The sequence below is a fragment of the Octodon degus genome, unplaced genomic scaffold (genome assembly GCF_000260255.1).
Source record: "Octodon degus isolate 3935 unplaced genomic scaffold, OctDeg1.0 scaffold00090, whole genome shotgun sequence".
Taxonomy (NCBI): Eukaryota; Metazoa; Chordata; class Mammalia; order Rodentia; family Octodontidae; genus Octodon; species Octodon degus.
Genome location: NW_004524666.1, coordinates 7582580 through 7599980, shown reverse-complemented (window position 1 = coordinate 7599980; position 17401 = coordinate 7582580). Strand labels below are relative to the sequence as shown.

Genomic DNA, 17401 nt, shown 5'->3' with positions numbered 1-17401 from the left:
GTGTGTGTGTGTGTGTGTGTGTGTATACATTTATATCAGCCTTCAAATTTGAAAATTTTTCAGGCATTTTTTTATTTCTTCAAAGGTTTTTCTGCCTTCTGGGATTCCAATTAGAAATATGTCCAAAAGCATGCTATAATTCTTCAAATTCCTAGGGTTTTGCTTCCTTCTATCATTTTTGTTTTATTCTTTGATTAGTCATTTTCTGACTCTTTTATTTGCCTCCATTATGCTATTAGGCCATGCAATGAATTTTTTAGATATTGCCATTTTTGCTCTAAAATTTAAACATTACATTTTTAATGATTTCTTTTCTCTGCTGAGGCTTCTTGTCCTTTCACTCACCACAAACATATTTTGTCTACCTCACTGCCCCAGTAATTATACTGCTACTCTAAAATCCTTGTCTCCTAATCAAAGTCACTCTGGGGTTGGTCTGTTGATTGTATACTTTCTTGAGAATGGTTATGTTTTACTCGTTCTTTAATTTTGGACGGCATGCTGGACCTTGCAAACGTTACATTGTGAATTCTATTTTGTTAGCTGAAGTATTATTATTTTTGCTTTGGTAGAAAATTATCTTGGTTGGGTTCAAACTATAAACTCTTCTCTTGGGCAGTAGCTCAAATCTAGTTCAGGACTATTGTCCTTCATTATACAGCCTGTAGTCTAACCTGCTCATGTGTAGTTCAGAGCTTGGAGATTTGGGCAGTTTTCCAACAGAATGTGGGGCTGTACCAATCTAGTTCTCCCTGGGACTTATTTCTCAACCTCTAGCAATAGTACTCACCCAAAACTGATTCTTCAGGCTCGAAAAACTGGAGCTTTATTAGAATTTCAGGCACCAACAAAGCACTGACTTTACCCTGTTCTGAGGCTGACAGTCATAAAAACTCTGAAAATTGTACACTGAAAATTCTAGACCCTCTTCCAACTTTTGTCTCCTCTCCTGAATCTGTTGCATGTTTTACACTCTAGGACCTTCAGATAATTATGGTGAGTGTTCTGCTCAGAATTTATTCTTGTTTTCTGTGCGAAAATTTGGCCAGAAGTTTACTCAGCCATATCAGAACAACTTCTAGTTTTTAAAAAAGGAACTTAACCCATTTATGTTTCCTGTCAGTGAAATGTCCGGTCTTACACCATGCTTTTTGTTTTGACTTTATGGCTGTTCTCCAGCTTTTGCTTCAAGAACTACCTTTTCTTTCATGTCTTTTTCTTGTAATTAAAGGGCATATTTTAAATTCTAAAATCTTGATTGTACATATCCCTAATTATCAGTGCCATGCATATGGCACTGTCACTCAAATTCTGATGATCACATGATTAAATTATACCTCAGCTCCCTTAATTTTTATTTCAAGACAGTCTTGAAATTGCCCAGGAAGAATGCAAATTTGCTAGCCTCCTGCTTCAGCCTTCTGCAGTGCTGGAATTAAAGGCATGTTCTAACAACCATACTGCTGATTTGAATTTATTAGTTGTAATAAATCTCTTATTCATTTAGTTTTATTTCAAATAATATATCAGTAAATAAGTTTTAAGATCAATCTGCAGTCTTCTTTCATCTAAGATGTTCTGATATTCAGAGTCTAGATTTTCCTGACTTTTAAAGAATACAACGTAGAAATTTCATAAAACAAAACTCTCCTGGCTGTGGTAGATAATCTATCAAAGATGTCATTCTTCTATTTTTCAATAATCATATTTTCTGGTGCAGTACTTTTTATGGTTCCCATATTGGAGTGTTTTTGCTTATATAGTTTACAATAAGGAGTTCTATGTCTAACACCTCTGCATAGCTCTGCAATCAGAATATGTGGCTTTCAGGGCCAGGGAGATGGCTCAGTGGAATAAGCGCTTCCCTGGCAAGTGCAAGGGCCTGAGTTTAATCCCTGGTTCCACCAAAAAAACAAAAGAATATGTGGCTTTTTCTTAGTTCTCCCATCTACCAAGCTGATCTCATAATCTGTCTATAATTTAATTCCATGTTAAGAGTGGTAGCCATCAGCTTTGATTCATTTATAACTGTAGTGGAAATGCTGCCAGTTTTCCTGCTAAGCATTAGTCTGACTTTTCAACTGTAATAGATATACTTGGCATATTAAGAAACCTATCTATGTTTTATGAATAAGAAAAGATATTAAATTTTGTCAAATGCTTTTCAGCCTTGATGGTGATGCTCACTGGATTTTTTTCTAAGCAGTCAAGTGATAAATAACATTCACATGCACATATGTGTGGGCGTGCATGTAATATGTATATAATCATTAGTTAACTTTCTAGTGCTATTTAATCTTTACCATGGAAGGCCAGGTGTAGTGGTGCACATCTGTAAATCCAGCTCTCAGGAGGCTGAGATGGGGATCACTGTGAATTCAAGATCAGCCTGAACTGCATAGTAAAGCCTTATCTCAAAAGGAAAAAGAAAAAATATTTATTGTGGAAATGCTAATCTGAGCAGCAATCATAATGTTGTGTGGTAAAATAAGGAAAGCAAGATTATTCTTGACATCCTAACACGACCTATGCATTGTCATTATAACAAACAGTAAATAAAACTTCATCCTACTTACGGTGCTAGTTCAGTCAATAAGGGCTCTTTTCTGTATAGCACCTCATGTTATAATGCTAAGGAAGCACCATCTTTTCAGCTTATATACTGTAGTCTATTTCCCCATAAAACTGTATTACTATTTTATTATCAAATAGAATTTCCAAGTTTAATGATTAATTTAATTCCAATTAATTTTATTTTGTTTGGGGTTTGTGGGGATTTTGTTTTGCTCTGTTTTCTGAAACTGGGTCCTACTATGCATTTGAGGCCAGCCTTAAACTCACTACGTAGCGGAGGCTGGCCTCCAACTCCCAGTCAGTCACCTATGTCAGTCTCCCAAACTCTGGGATTAGAGGCTTGTACTGCCACACTTGGCTCCAATTCTATACTGCTAACCAAATCTGTTAATCTGCTGTGTCTCTGTGTTAGTCAATACATTGTGTCAACTTGGCTGAATCAGCTCCCGCAGTTCTCAGCGTGGGGACCTAGCCCTACACGTGGGAAGGGCCCAGGAATTGAGGAAGGCTTCTTGCTCCCCTGCCCAGCTTCCTGCCACCCTGCCCCAGTTTGTGTGGAGAAGTCCCAGTCTTCCGAGGAGCTTGAGCTTCGCAGCCACAGCGCTTTGGAGGCTGGTCTTCGCAGTCAGTGTAGAAGGAAGAGAGGCTTGATGGATGCCGCAGCTGCTGCTCTTCTCTGCTCTTCATTTTCTGCCGCATGAACTGCTGCTGTTTGCCTTGGAGCCAGCAGAAATGGACTGAACCCTCCAGTAACTGTGAGCTAAATAAACCTTTCCTTCCTTCATTTTGAGTGTCAGGCATTTGTCCCAGCAATGAGTAAAAAGTAACTAAGACAGTCTCCATTCAAATAAGTTTTATAATACTATTTTTCTCACTAGAATATCATGAAAATTAACAAAAATTTAAGAACATAAAAATGATAATCATATATGGGAAAAATTTTAAAGTGTGGATTAAATTTCTAGCTTTTCAAATGACCCAACATTACAATCTTTGAAAAATAAAAAGTATGCCTATTTGTATAGGGTCACTCAAATAGTTACCTAAGTGACAAGCTGATGAAGAAATCATTTATTTGTGGTTCTATAAAACTAAGACTACAAACTAGGCATGTATTGTATCTAAATTTTTCTAGTAATTACCCATCCCATGGATTAGATCCAAGACCTCTGCCTCACATGCCTTAATCAGATTATCCCATAAAACATAAGACAGCACTACAATTACAACACATTAGAAATGTTTCAGCAAGCAAAGGAATAAAGAAAATCCCTACATGCCAAAAAAGCAAATGGGAAGCTAAAAACTAAAGTAGTAATCATCAACTGACAATGGTTTGGGTTTCCTGAGCTTCATGAACAGAGAACAAAGCTTTGGAGCCAGCACGTAGGTCTAGGACAATAGTGATGTACAGGAAATCCCTTTTTGGTGCCTGCTTCTCTACTCTTCAAATACTGCTTCCTTTTCTTTTTTTTCTATAAGACTTTCCCAGACCACACTATTCCACAACTATTTATTCTCTTAGGTTCCTAATTTCTGGTGTTGGTGTTGCTTTTACTCAACTGTCAATTGCTTTATATTAAAATGAATAATTATATATTAAATACTCTTCAGCAACATTAAAGTTGATAACTCATTTACCTGTAAACCCACAAGTTATTGCAGGTAAAAGATTAGGGTATGATCAGAGCCTTCATCTTCAAGAACAGTCCCAAGTCTTACCCAGGATATTGGTAACTAAAGATGGAGGTGTCATCATTTGGGGTTTTGCAAAGGAATAATACAATATAGGACACACACTTTGTAAAATTATTTTATAATGAACCATCCAAGGAATCACATAAAAAGAGTTCAGGAAATCTGTCCACATACTAAGGACCAAAGAATCCAGGTGAATGAGTGCTTAGATCCAACTATAATGTCCTGCATGAGTTCAGATGAAGACCTAGAGCCCATAACAATGCTTCCCATAAGTCCAGTTGGAGGCCTACAGCCTATGACAGTATCTCAGGCCTATTTCACAGATCTGTGCTAGGAAGGCCCAAAGATCAGTAGTGGCAGCTACAAAGGCTGTGCCAGTGGGTTGAAGGATCTGTGCTAGTAGGTTGAGGGACTTAAACTGGAGCTAAGAAGCAATACTCACAGCAAAAACCAGAGGTCCCCCAAAAAGTCCCACAGCCATCCTCAGCAACAAGAGGTCCCAAGCTCTTCTGATGCTTAGAAAAGCTGAGTTTCTACCAGGAAAGCCAACAAGACAAGCTTCTCCAGGAGACTGAGTAGCCTACCACATTCCCCTCCGGAGTCAGGAAGCGATGCTCAAGATGAGAACGAGAGCTCCCACAAAGTGAACTGCAGCCGTACTCAGCAAGGAGGTCCCAAGCTCCTCCTCTGACAAGAACAACCAAGTTCACCAGCAAAGCCAGCATGTTGGGCACAAGGTCTCCCAACAGAACAGCCCAAGAGAACCAGCAGCTTCCAAGAGCTTCTCCAAACAGCTCCCCTAACAGCCTCTCAATAGCTTCTTCAGTTCTGTCTTTTCTGCTGCTGGCAACCTTCTTGATATGGGCCTCTCACACCCAGTACCACATTAGTTCAGTTCAGCTGGGTGTAAGAAGTGGACTACTAATTGGCAATACACTAAGAGAGGGCATGAGATGAAGCAGAAGAGACTGAAGGGACCAAAGTATTAACGCAGAGGGAGAAGATATGTGTTCTCCACCAGGCCTGATCTTCCGGACTCCTCACCTCTAAAGCTTTCTCTTTATTGAATGGCAGCTATACGATTTACCCAACTGTACTGTTTCCTTTACAATACCCAATTTATATCAGGTGCCATCTTATCCCCTAAATCTCTTTGATATTTAGCCCTCTTTCCATATCCATTGCCATTGCCCCATTCTATCAGTAAATCCTAATGACTTTGCCTTCAGAACATAACCACTTCTCACCACTTCACAGCTCTATCATCCCCCTCTAGGATTGTGGCAAAAGTCTTCTAAATGGCCTGCTAAGGCCAACTTTAAAGACTCATCCCCAAAGTCTATTCTCAGCACTGCAGCCAGAAAGACCTTTTTTTTGAATACCAGAAATCGCACTTGGGACCCTGTGCTTGCCAGGCAGGTGCTTATGCCACTAAATAATATCCTGGGGAAGAAAGAGCCTTTTAAAACATAACATTCATTCAACATTCAATGACTCTTTCCTGAGATCTACCTACAAACCTGGCACTATTGTAGCTTCTCAAGAATATAGGCAAGGGGCTGGGGAGATGGCTCAGTAGAATAAGTGCTTCCTTGGTAAGCACAAGGGCCTGAGTTCAATCTCTGGTTCTGCCAAAAAAAAAAAAAAAAAAGAGAAAGAAAGAAAAGAATACAGGCAAGGTGGGCTGGTGAGATGGCTCAGTGGTCTAAAGCACCTACTTAGAACAAGCTTAGCAAAGCACAGGGACAGTGGTTCAATTCCCCAGCACCACATGCCAGTCAGCCCCGCCCCCTGGTGGGCTGAGCTGGCCACACACACAAATAAATAAATAAAATTTAAAAAGAATACAGGCAAGGGCCAGCCAGATAGCTCAGCGTACTAAATCACCTGCTTAGGCAGAGCTCAGAGGCTGGGATTCAGCCCCCAGCATGCTGGCCCCACCTCCAGGGCACACTGAGATGGCAACTAAGACTGGGAGTGGTGGTATATACCTGTAATCCCAGCGCTTGGGAGGCTGAAAACAGGAGGATCATAATGAGTCTGATCTGTATAGTGAGACACTGTAGACTCTGTACTAAATAGATTAAGAAAAAAAAAGAATACAGGCAAGTAAAGAGAGAAAAGTCACTGTTCATATGAAGCCTTTGCATACCAGAAACAGAGATGATAAAACAAAAATATGAGATGTGGGTGGAATATAGAGTTTCTAAATGCAATGAGAAAAATACAGAGCAGGGAAAGAGGCTAGTGTATCAGGGACAAGGGGTTATGTTGCATACATTCAAATAAAGAGCCAAGCCTCAGCTTCCCTAGCAAGGTAACTGTTGAGCTAAGATTTGAAGCAGGTAAGGAGATAAACTATCTGAAGGAGAGCAGTCCAGGTAAAAGACGTTAATATTTATTCCCTCATATATTACCTTTTGGTTCCTTAGACCTAAACTGACCACATGATGACCTGAAAGATTTTAAACTCATTTTTGTCTAAATATTACCTGCATCTAAATCCTTAGATTTTCCTAATAAGCCACAAGTGCTTTTTAGAAATGATAAATTAAGTGAAGTATAGAACTTGTTCATGCAAGTCAGCTTTCTCTTTTTCTAAAATTTAATTAGGAGTTTCATCTTTTATTTCATTGAGTTTTGAGAAAAAGGCTTTTTTTGTGATATGTACATATGACATATCTTATATTCTGGCAAAAAAGAGCAAGTGTATCCAACATGGGAGGTCAACTGGATTTAGCTCACTAAGGGGATAAACATTTTTCAAGTACAAAGACGGACTGATTTTTCAGATAAAGCCAGTACAAAACTAATGATAAGCAAAGTCATCAGGTTTATTAACAAAATAAAATTAGCACAAAATTCTAGATCTTTAAAAGCTTGTTAATTTCTACCTAATTGGATGAGACTAGCACAGCGCTTGGTTTTACCTTCCGGTGGCCTGTTGGATGTCGCCACAACGACAACCCCGTTTTTGAACAGATTTTCAAAAAGCTGTTTCAGAATCATGGCATCAGCAATGTCAGTGACCTGTGGACAACAACACATTTGTTTTATTTTAATTTCACTTCTGCTCTAACAAATTTACTAATGGCTAGTCTTTTTTAAAGATGGAAGTGAATTCAAAGAGAAAAATCCTAATTATCATGAAGAAAAGAACAGACAATTAAAAGCATGAAAGACTATATAACAGTCTGTTAAGCTTAACTCTTTTGTAAGCCTATCATTTTTACACAAATTATCAAATGGTTTTACGTTAACTTCTTTTATAGAACTACAGGTGGAAAGCATAAATAATTGTCCTAAATATTTAGGAAGTCTAATTAATTGGAACATGATCAACCCCCTTCTCCCGCTGCCACCCACCCCTCCTCCACAAACTCCCAAAAGGAGAGAGAAAAATAAAATACGACACAGTCTGTTTGCAATTTCTAATACCTTTCCAGCAAGGGTCCCTAGAAAGGTGACTTTAAACGTTCATGGGACTTCAGAAATAAGGACAAGTAGCCAGTGAGACATAATCAGCTGCTGTTGAAAATAGAATGATATGACATAGATACTATTGTGCAATTGTTGCACAAAACAATTCAACAGATGGCCCATCACAAAAATAAGCAATTTCATTGTTCTTTTTAAGTGCCTTCTATTACTGTCCATGAATAATCAAAAGGCACTGCAGTCACTTCCAGCACAACCAGCCTCTGCTAACCTTCAAAACACAAATATTCCTTGTAAAAAAAAACAACAATAAAAAAACTGTAAGAACAATTAATACAGTGCTGGGGGGATTGGGGGAGACAAAACCAGAAATGCTAATGCAGATAAAACTATCCTTCTGTTAGGTAACAGAGAAGTACAACTATTCATCTTTTTAAAAATTATTTATTTTTAAAATTCGCAATGAAAACATAAGGTTAATAATCTTTCAATTTTTTAAATTCACAAAGAAATATAGCAACAAGGGAAGTTGAATTCCAAAATAAATGTATAATGAAAGCTGATTTTAATCATTGCTACTACCCTTAAATATATAACAACACGAGTATTAGATACAGTGTAAAGATGTTTTGATATTTCTTTAATAAAATATTTCAAATAATCTTAATAAAACTTGTTTTACATATATTTGCTAAATATATCACAATGTTATTCTAAAGTCCTGTAAGGGAACACAGAAACTAAAGGAATTCTTACAATTTGTTCAAAGTGCTAAGCTACTAATTAAATGGTTCTAACACAATTAATAACCTGGAGCTAAATCACTTTTCTCTTTATAGCTAATATCTTACTTAAAGTTTAATGATTTTTTTTCCCACCTGAACAAAACAAAACCATGAAAGAGAGAGGTACAATTTTCTTTTTCTGCCTCAAGCTATAATTTGAAAACATATTAACTAAAAACTACTAAAGATTCCCTAAACTAAAAAGACTTCAGGAACTTCGAAACTGGAGATTTAAATAAAAAGAAAAGTGGTGCTGATATTATTTAATTTGGAGCTTAGGATCATTGTCAAATTTTGCTTCCGCAAAACCAGTCACAGAGAAGGCCCTTTTCAAATGCATAAACACCAGTGGCATTTCTGATGAGAACACAGACCGAGCTTGCAAATTTTAGTAGCAATTGCACTTTCAAATTGAATCCCAATATACTCACTTTAAAAAAAATACACCAATTAAAGGTTACTCAATTTTAGAGAATAACAATGGTTATTTGATTATGCTGTTAATGTTTTTGAAAAAATTAAAAATAGCTTGTGTCCCTTAAGGTTCAAAAAAATAAAGAAACATGTAGCTTATAACAGTGCAAAGATTTAAACTGAAGAGTGAAGAAACAAGTAGTAAGGGTTTGTGGTGGAGTTATACTTTGCTGTTTTTACATTGCAGACTGTTTCTGCCTTACCAGAGTAAATTAACTTGGAGGATCTATGACTAATTAATAAAGCAGGAGTCACTTAGTGTAGCTGGGTGCCAATGTGTACTCTTTTGATCCTAGTCCAGCACTTGTTCAGCTTTGCTGGAGAACAGTAATTTTACAGTATAAGTGAACAGAAGACAATTGGCCCCACATTCTTGGAGAGCCAGCTTTTTCAGTACCCAGCATTTCATTACCACCAGGAACAAAAGAGAAGGCTACAGATTACCAGTAAGGGTAGTCTGCTAATACAGAGTGGAGACATTTCATTAGCATTAAAGAGAAGAGATTTTTTTATGACCTAGAGTTGCTTTCCATTATGAGTCACTTAAAAAAAGGGGGGGAAAGCCTAATGGTTAATTTACATGTGTAAGTGCTTGAGTCTCCGTCATCCACTGATTGGTACAGTGCCATGCAATGAGTGACAACATAAGCATGCATTATCATTAATTAGTATTAGCACAAAAATAAGCATCTATTTTTTATTAGCAGTTTTTAATAGCTTTCCTGCTTTATAAAAATAGTTCAACTTCTTTAAATGATATTGATACCTTCCAGAGGAGAATTTTACAACTCCGCTCATTTTTTGTACCATATTAGTAAAACATCTATTCACTGTCCCTAAAACAATACATGAAGACATAATATTTTTGTACAAAAAATCAGTTTCCCTCAGTATTCTCATATCTTCAGCAGTTTAACAAGTAACAAATATTCAAAGAGGACATAATATTCTAAAAGAAAACTCAGAGGGTAAACAGTTTATTTTAACAACTAAAATACATTTTTTAAAAACCTATCTAGACATATTTCTCAGCCAAAATAAGAATAGTATATCTCCTACCACAGGTAAAACTGAAATGCCACACTTAACAAAGATGACCAAGGTAATGAAGAACACATTCTGCAAATGTGAACTAAATGCTAACAAAACATAATCTTAAAAATTCCTTAAATTTAAAGCATAAAAAGAATATATCCTTATATTTAAGCAGCAATAATTTCCATTCATCACATTAGTAAAATAAATATTACATTAATTAACATCACCTAAAGGCCAGTAATTATTAGCTAAAAATCAAGACTACTAATATGATTTAATTTGAAAAGTGAAGTGGTGATTGTAGACATATTGTCACTAAGAATAAAGCACCTAATAATTCTTTTCTAATAAATCAGCAAGTATTATAGTAGGCTTAATAGACTTAAGGATAATTTTTAGGTTTTATTATTAAAACATCTACCAAAACCCCACTCAGATCAAAAGCTATATATTTAAACACATAATATAAGACTATCTCAAGGGAAACATAACAAAGCTGTTACTCAGAAAAGCACTGACATTGGATTTAAAATTTGTCAGTTACTAACTCTGTGGTTTTGGTCAAGTTCCTTAATCTTTATGACCCTCAATTTCCTTATGAATATAATGAAAGTAGTAATAAAACCAATCCTGCAAAAAAAATTATAATGAGATTATATATTAAACTATCAAGAAATGTTAACTATGGCTATTGCCTATCTATAGTATGAATGTTTGTATAATTCCACATAATTAATGTACCATTTGGAGAATTTTAGCTATACATGGAAATATATATAATACAGCAGTTAAGAACATAGGCACATAAGGGCCGGCCAAATAGCTCAGCAGATTAAAGCACCTGCAAGCAGGCACAGGGGCCAGGGGTTCAATCCCCAGGCCTGCCATGCTGGGTCCACCCCCAGGGCACCCTAAACCAGAGATTGAGACTGGGTATGGTGGCACATGCCTGGAATCCCAGCACTTGGGAGGCTGTAAACAGGAGAATCACTGTGAGTCCGATCTAGTAGTGAGACCCTGAACATCTTCTAGACCCTTCCCTAAAATACAGAGAAAAAAAAAAAAAAAAAAAAAGAACATAGGCACATAGAAAACACTCAGTATACAGTAGCTGATATCATAGAATATACATATTAGGGGCCGGCTGAGAGGTAGACGGCTTGCCTAGCACCAGTGAGGCCCTCGATTCAATCCCCAGCACCACAAAAGAAAAGATACAAAGAATAGACATGATAACTGGATGATGGCACAGACCTGTCAACTCAGAACTCTGTGAAGCTGAGCCAAGAGGGTAACAAGTTCCAGCCCAGCCTGAGCAACTAAGCAAGACCCTTTCTCAAAATAAAAAATTAAAGAAAGCACTGGGGATGTAGCATATATGGTGAAATATAAGTTTTCCAGTAAATACATGGGCAACACCTCAAACAGTTCCTAAGAGAAATTTGGTAAGTAAGCAAACATGACAAAAACCACATGACTAAGTGAATATACATTAAAACTATGTATCATCTTCCCATATTAGACAAAAATGTTCAGATAATCCACAGTGTTGACAGGATCAAGTATGGGATGGAGTAGTAATATTCCTTGTGCTCAAGAAATGCAGATTTTGTTTGAGAAATACTATTTAATATAAAGGGAGTAGGACTTACTTGATAAAACTTCACCAGTTATCATTGGATACTAGAATTCATTCATTCTCAGGCACTATTCTAAACACTTGTGATATATCAGCTAACAAAATACACTGCACAATATTCTGTAGTAGAATATACAGTATATCACAATCAATAAACAAAAGGTAAGTAAATATATGATCAAAGGTAATATAAGTCATGGGGCATCAGGAGTGCAGAGAGCAATGAGAAATTGTGTTAAATAGGATGTTAGGGTTAATCTTGCTATGGAGGAGATAGCCATCTCCTTACACAGGCCAGGAGAAGACCTTAAGGATATATGGGGTGGTGTGATAGGACCATATGCATATGGTAAGACTCACTGCCTGGGAATCGGCACAGTGTGTGTTGGGCCAGTCAGACAGCTCAGCAGATTAAAGCACCTGCTTAGGCAGACGAAGGGATGGGAGTTTGATCTCCCAAGTGCTGTGGGGGCCCCGCCCTGGGGGCACATTGAGACTGGGCATGGTGGCATGCACCTGTAAGCCCAGCGCTTCAGAGGCTAAAAACAGGAGGATCAATATGAGTCGGATCTGTGTAGTGAGACCGTGCAGACCCTGTACCAAATACATTTTAAAAAAAAGAAAGAAAGAAACAATGCATGTAAACAACTCAAACCAGTGGCCAGAGATAAGAACTGAGATCCTGAGTTCGATTCCAAGTACAAAAAAAAGCAGCTTAGAGGCATCACTCAGCCTAGGAGACTGGACTAAGGTGGGTGAGATGGTGCATGCCCACAGTTCCAGTGGCTTAGGACCCTGGCACAGGAGGATAGCTTAGACCAAGGAGTTCAAATCAGCCTGGGCAACACAGGGAGATCTGGGTTCAAAATAAATAAATAAATGTAAGACTGTTTCCGACTTTTTTCCCCACAGTGTTAAATACGTTATTCAGGCATTTGTCCTCCAATTTAAAATGACCCACACCATACAAATATAAATGGGGGGGGTGCATTTCTAATTGGCACGTGCACTCTCCCTCTCTGCCTGGCTCTTTGTAGCATTCCCCCTGCCCACGATGTGTAAGTAATAAATCTTCAGACTTATTTTCTTTGTGATAGTGTGTTGAATTTGTACCTTGCACCTGAAAAACAAGGTGCTACCTCAAGCTGGGTTTTCCACAGCACCAGAGCCATTTTACAAGGCCCTGCTTCTTCTTCTCTCTCTGACACTCAATGTGTAAAATGAAAGCAGCAAGTGTGGTTACCCAGGCGGCATAAACCTGAATAGGTCAGACAGGAGCCACAAGGTGTCCGCCAGTTTTCCTGGGTGAGAGATGCCCTGACAGTGAGTCAGAAAGCTATGCAGAAAGCATCCTTCAGGTGTAGGAAGGGCCCTATGAAAGAGACTCTGCAAACACCGCCATCCAGGTCCCATGCATTCTCCTTAGGCCAGGGCAGCTAGCCACAGTGGCGCAGGACCCTGACCTGGGGCGGGTCTGTCACAGTGTGGGACAGGGCTCCATGTGGCAGGAATAAAGTGGAAACCACACTGGTTTGTTTTAAACCAGTGGGTGCTGGGGCTGAGAGTGCTGATACAGCAACATCTGGGGGCATCCTTTTATTCTACAGAATTCAGAATTGTAGGGAAGGGAACATTTTAGTATGATGAGGGCGTGTGCTCACCCACTGCGGGGTGTGCTGGAGGAGCTTCTATAAAACCAGCAGAAGCATCAGGACTCAATCCTGGCTCTGTGCAGAGCTTGCCTCTTTCGCTGTGGGAAACAATCATACTCTCACTGTCTCTGGCTCTTCTCAATAGTGTGTACATGTGAATATGGGGCCCTTCTTGTACGCATGATTGGGTAAGCGCTCAGATTCTAGCTGGGAATTGTGCAAGACATAAGAGGACATAATTGTACAGGACTTACTAACAGTTTTCATTCTAGGACATTCAGGGCAACCTTGTACAGGGGGAGGGGGTTTCCCATGTGATCAACTTTAACACACTAATAACTATATACTAAACAACTCTACACTCTCCTCACTACAGGAATAACTCTACTGTGCTAAAATGTGGGATTGAATAAATGCAACCAATTTGTATTCAGTCTTGAATTTTGTTTTGCCATCTCTGCACATATTTTCTTCAGAGCACTTCTGGGAAAGAAGTATCCATACCCAGTTATTAACCATAGCTCCTAATCTATAAAGAAAACAGAATTGGAAACAATAGGATGCAATGAGCAAAGCTGAACATGTCAAAGACAAAACTGAACAGCAAGGAGGATTTGAGCAAGAGAAATAATGCTATTTTATGTAACATATTCTTTCTTCCAGAAAGTCTGAGCCCTTTAAGTTGATTTTTCGGTTGTCTGCACCCAAAAGCATCACCAACAGTTAGACACCTCCTCTATGCTCCTCCTGGGTTTTATTTCACCAGGTAATTCTCCTTCCATTGGAGATAGCTGATGTTCCAGTAAGAAAGGTGGCATTTCTTCGTGGTACTTCAGACCAACGTTTATGCTGTCTTTTACAGATCATAGGGAAATCCCTGCATCATCAAAACAAGGGTAAAATATTGAGGTAAGGAATTGTATTCTCTTTAAAACTTTGGAAAGAAAAAGGTATAGAGATCCAACTAAAGAAGGGAACTTCTTGAGAGCAGGATGGGACAAGTGCTGAAGACCCACAACTGAACTGTACTTGGGGCCAGGTCTGGGGCTGAAGGAACTCTGGACGGTGGTGCAGTGTGGAGCACCCTGGACCCTTCCTCTTAAGGCGATTCATATACTTTCCATGTCTCATCACTAAGAAGGAACCTCCCTTGATTCATGGGAAAGAGGACAGGAGCACCCTGTCCCCCAGTCCACACCATACAAGCTCAAGGCTTTTGACAAGCTTGAGGACTAGCTAGCTACTCACTGAGCAGGCGCCTAAGGACTGCCCACTTAGCTATGGGACAAATAAGAGTCTTGTCATATAAAGTAAAGCTCTTTAAGGCAAACTGAGATGAAAGAGTAAGTGATTAAATAAACTGGAAGCTAAGTCTGGATAGTTCAAGCAGTGAGAGACATCTCCATCACATCTACCTCTTCTCTGCTAGTAACATTTTACAAGGGCCTATTTCCTCTTGATCTCTCTGACACTCAATATGTAAAATGAAAAATAAGCATTTTTTTGAGACAGGGTCTCTCTGTGTAGTCCAAGCTGGCTTGAACCCACTATGTAGCCCAGGTTGATCTCAAACCAGAGGTGATCCTCCTGCCTCAGCCTCCCAAGTGCTGGGATTACAGGCGTACACTACCATGACTGATAAAAATTATTTTTGGTGCCTTCATTTCTTTTGCACGACTGGACTTACTTGGAACATTAGTATCCTAACAGTTATTTTTGGTTCCTTCTTCTCATCTATATGTATCAGCCTTTTGAAATCTGAACTGGATGAGAACACCCCCAGTAGGGCCGGGGAGATGGCTCAGTAGAATAAGCCATGGGAGCACCCACAGCAAACAGACACGTTTTTGTTAGGACTTCATTAATAATATGGCATTATGACTTGGGGGGCACTAGGAATTTGCATCTTCATGAGCCTCTTCAAATATTTTTAAAAATTAAGAACCCCAAATTGTACAGGTATAAAAACAAATGCAATACAGGTAAAGATGTATACAGGCCGGATTGATTACTACATACCCATTTATTCTGATTTTAAAAGAAGTAAAATTAAGATAGTTTTGTGATTTTTTTTTTTTTTTAAGGCAAGATATCACTATATCGTCTAGGCTGGCCTTGAACTTCCTCACATAGCCCAGGTTGGCTCTGAACTCACAGCAATCCTCCTGCTTCAGCCTCCTGAGTGCTGGGATTACAGGTGTGTGACACCATGCCTGACTAAGACATTTTTCATAAATTTATTTATTTATTTATTTATTTATTTATTTGAGACAGGGTCTTATTATGTAGTTCAGGCTGGCTTGAACTCCCCGTGATCCTTCTGCCTCAGGCTCCCAAGTGCTGGGATTATAGGCATGCACCACCATGCTCAGCTTTCATAAATTCTTAAGAGTACCAAGGGCCCCAGCCACTGCACCTGGGTAAGTAAATAAGTAAGTAAATAAGTAAGTCAGCTCTGCTGGTTCAATATTTTCCTCAGGCTCATGTGCTTTGCAGTCCAGTATCAATGTTCCCTAACTTTCTTAGTCTGGCCTTTGAAAAGACCCTCACGCCATAGACATGCAACAATTGCTCATCTGAATGTTTTCAAATGTAAATTTTTAAAGGAAAAAGTAATGATTTTACACCTAGAAAATTCTGATACCTTTAGATACCTCATCTCTATGTAGGGAAGTCAATAACTACTGTAAATGAAATATGGGTGCAAAAACAGATTTTATACCATAAATCATTTCATAAAATTTGGATATCAATATATCACTTATATGTTTCAGTTGAAAATTGAAATTGAAAATTTAACTGTGCCAACTCAGTTTTTATATAGAGCTATTTTGGGTAAAAGGCTAGTAATAGAAAATTGGAAGAAACTGACTTTTTTTTTTTTTTTTAAAGAGGATTGAACTCGGGGCCTTCACACAGATTTAGGATCCTTAGTCCTTTTTTATTTTTTATTTAGAGGCTATCTTGCTAAACTGCCCAGGATGGGCTCAAACTTGAGATCCTCCTGCCTCAGCCTACCAGAGTGCTGATATTAAAGACCTGCACCAGGCCAATGAGGTAGATCAGCTGACTAAGGGCCTACTCAAGCAGGCACAGGGACTGGGGTTCAATCCCCCTGTACCACATGCTGAGCAGGCCCTGCCCCTGACCCCACCCCTGGGTGCGCAGAGCCAGCCATGGAGTCGGGCATGGTAGAACATATCCATAATCCCAGCACTGGGGAGGCTGAAAACCAGAGGATAACTGCAAGTCTGAGCTGTATAGTGAGACTCTGTACCAAACACAGACAAACACATATACACACACACAAGGCCTGCGCCACTACGCTCAGCTAAGTGGTCCTCATTGATGTATCACTGACTTCCATCTTGCAAGCAGCATGACCATTAACTCGGTGCCATTTTCAGAACTAAGTGAGGCCCCTCCCTGCAAGGCATGTGCGAACCCCGAGTGCCTCTTCAGAGAGGCAGGGGGCACATGCTCTACAATACAAGGGGTGAGGAACAGGCTGCCTAACATGACTGAAGGGAGGAAGAAGCAAAGAGCCCCCTCTCCCAGATAGTTTGGTGTAATGGCTTTCTCAGTGAAATGTTCTCTCCCTCCGTCATTAACCTAAGCAGATGTTAGTTAAACATACCCAACTACAGAAGGAGATTCAGGGTAAAAGCACACTGGCCACATCATGATCCTCTTTATTAATCTTACTGCTAAAGACTGACAACCAGGAAAGGACTCCCTACCAATCTAGATGCATGACATCAGAAAATCCTCAGGCCAGAAGAAACCTTAAAAGTTCAACTGAGGAAATTCTTTCCCTTTATCATAGATTATGTGTGATGTAAGACTTAGGTGAAGTGTGTGAACCACCGTTCTTCATATAGCATTTCCAAAAATACTCAAATACCTCTAAAGACCTTGATTTAGAAACACATTATCCCTAAGGTACAGGGCACAGACACACAGCCACTCACCATAGCTTAGAATCGGGATAAACTTTCCTATAAAAGACTGAGGGATAAATATTTTAGGCTTGAGTAGGAATTTCTGCCGACTTCCAGGAACCCCCAGACCCAGTCCTAGCCCAGGTCCGGTGAGTGTGC

General features: G+C 39.0%; 1 protein-coding gene across 1 annotated transcript in view; it reads right to left on the bottom strand.

Annotated features, from left to right (window-relative positions):
• Positions 1–17401, bottom strand: part of Afg1l (AFG1 like ATPase) — a 241358-nt gene that overhangs the window by 129847 nt on the left and 94110 nt on the right. The window contains exon 6 of the mRNA XM_004637478.2: positions 7206–7305. Within this exon, the coding sequence (XP_004637535.1) occupies positions 7206–7305 (100 nt within the window). The remainder of the gene's footprint in view (positions 1–7205; positions 7306–17401) is intronic.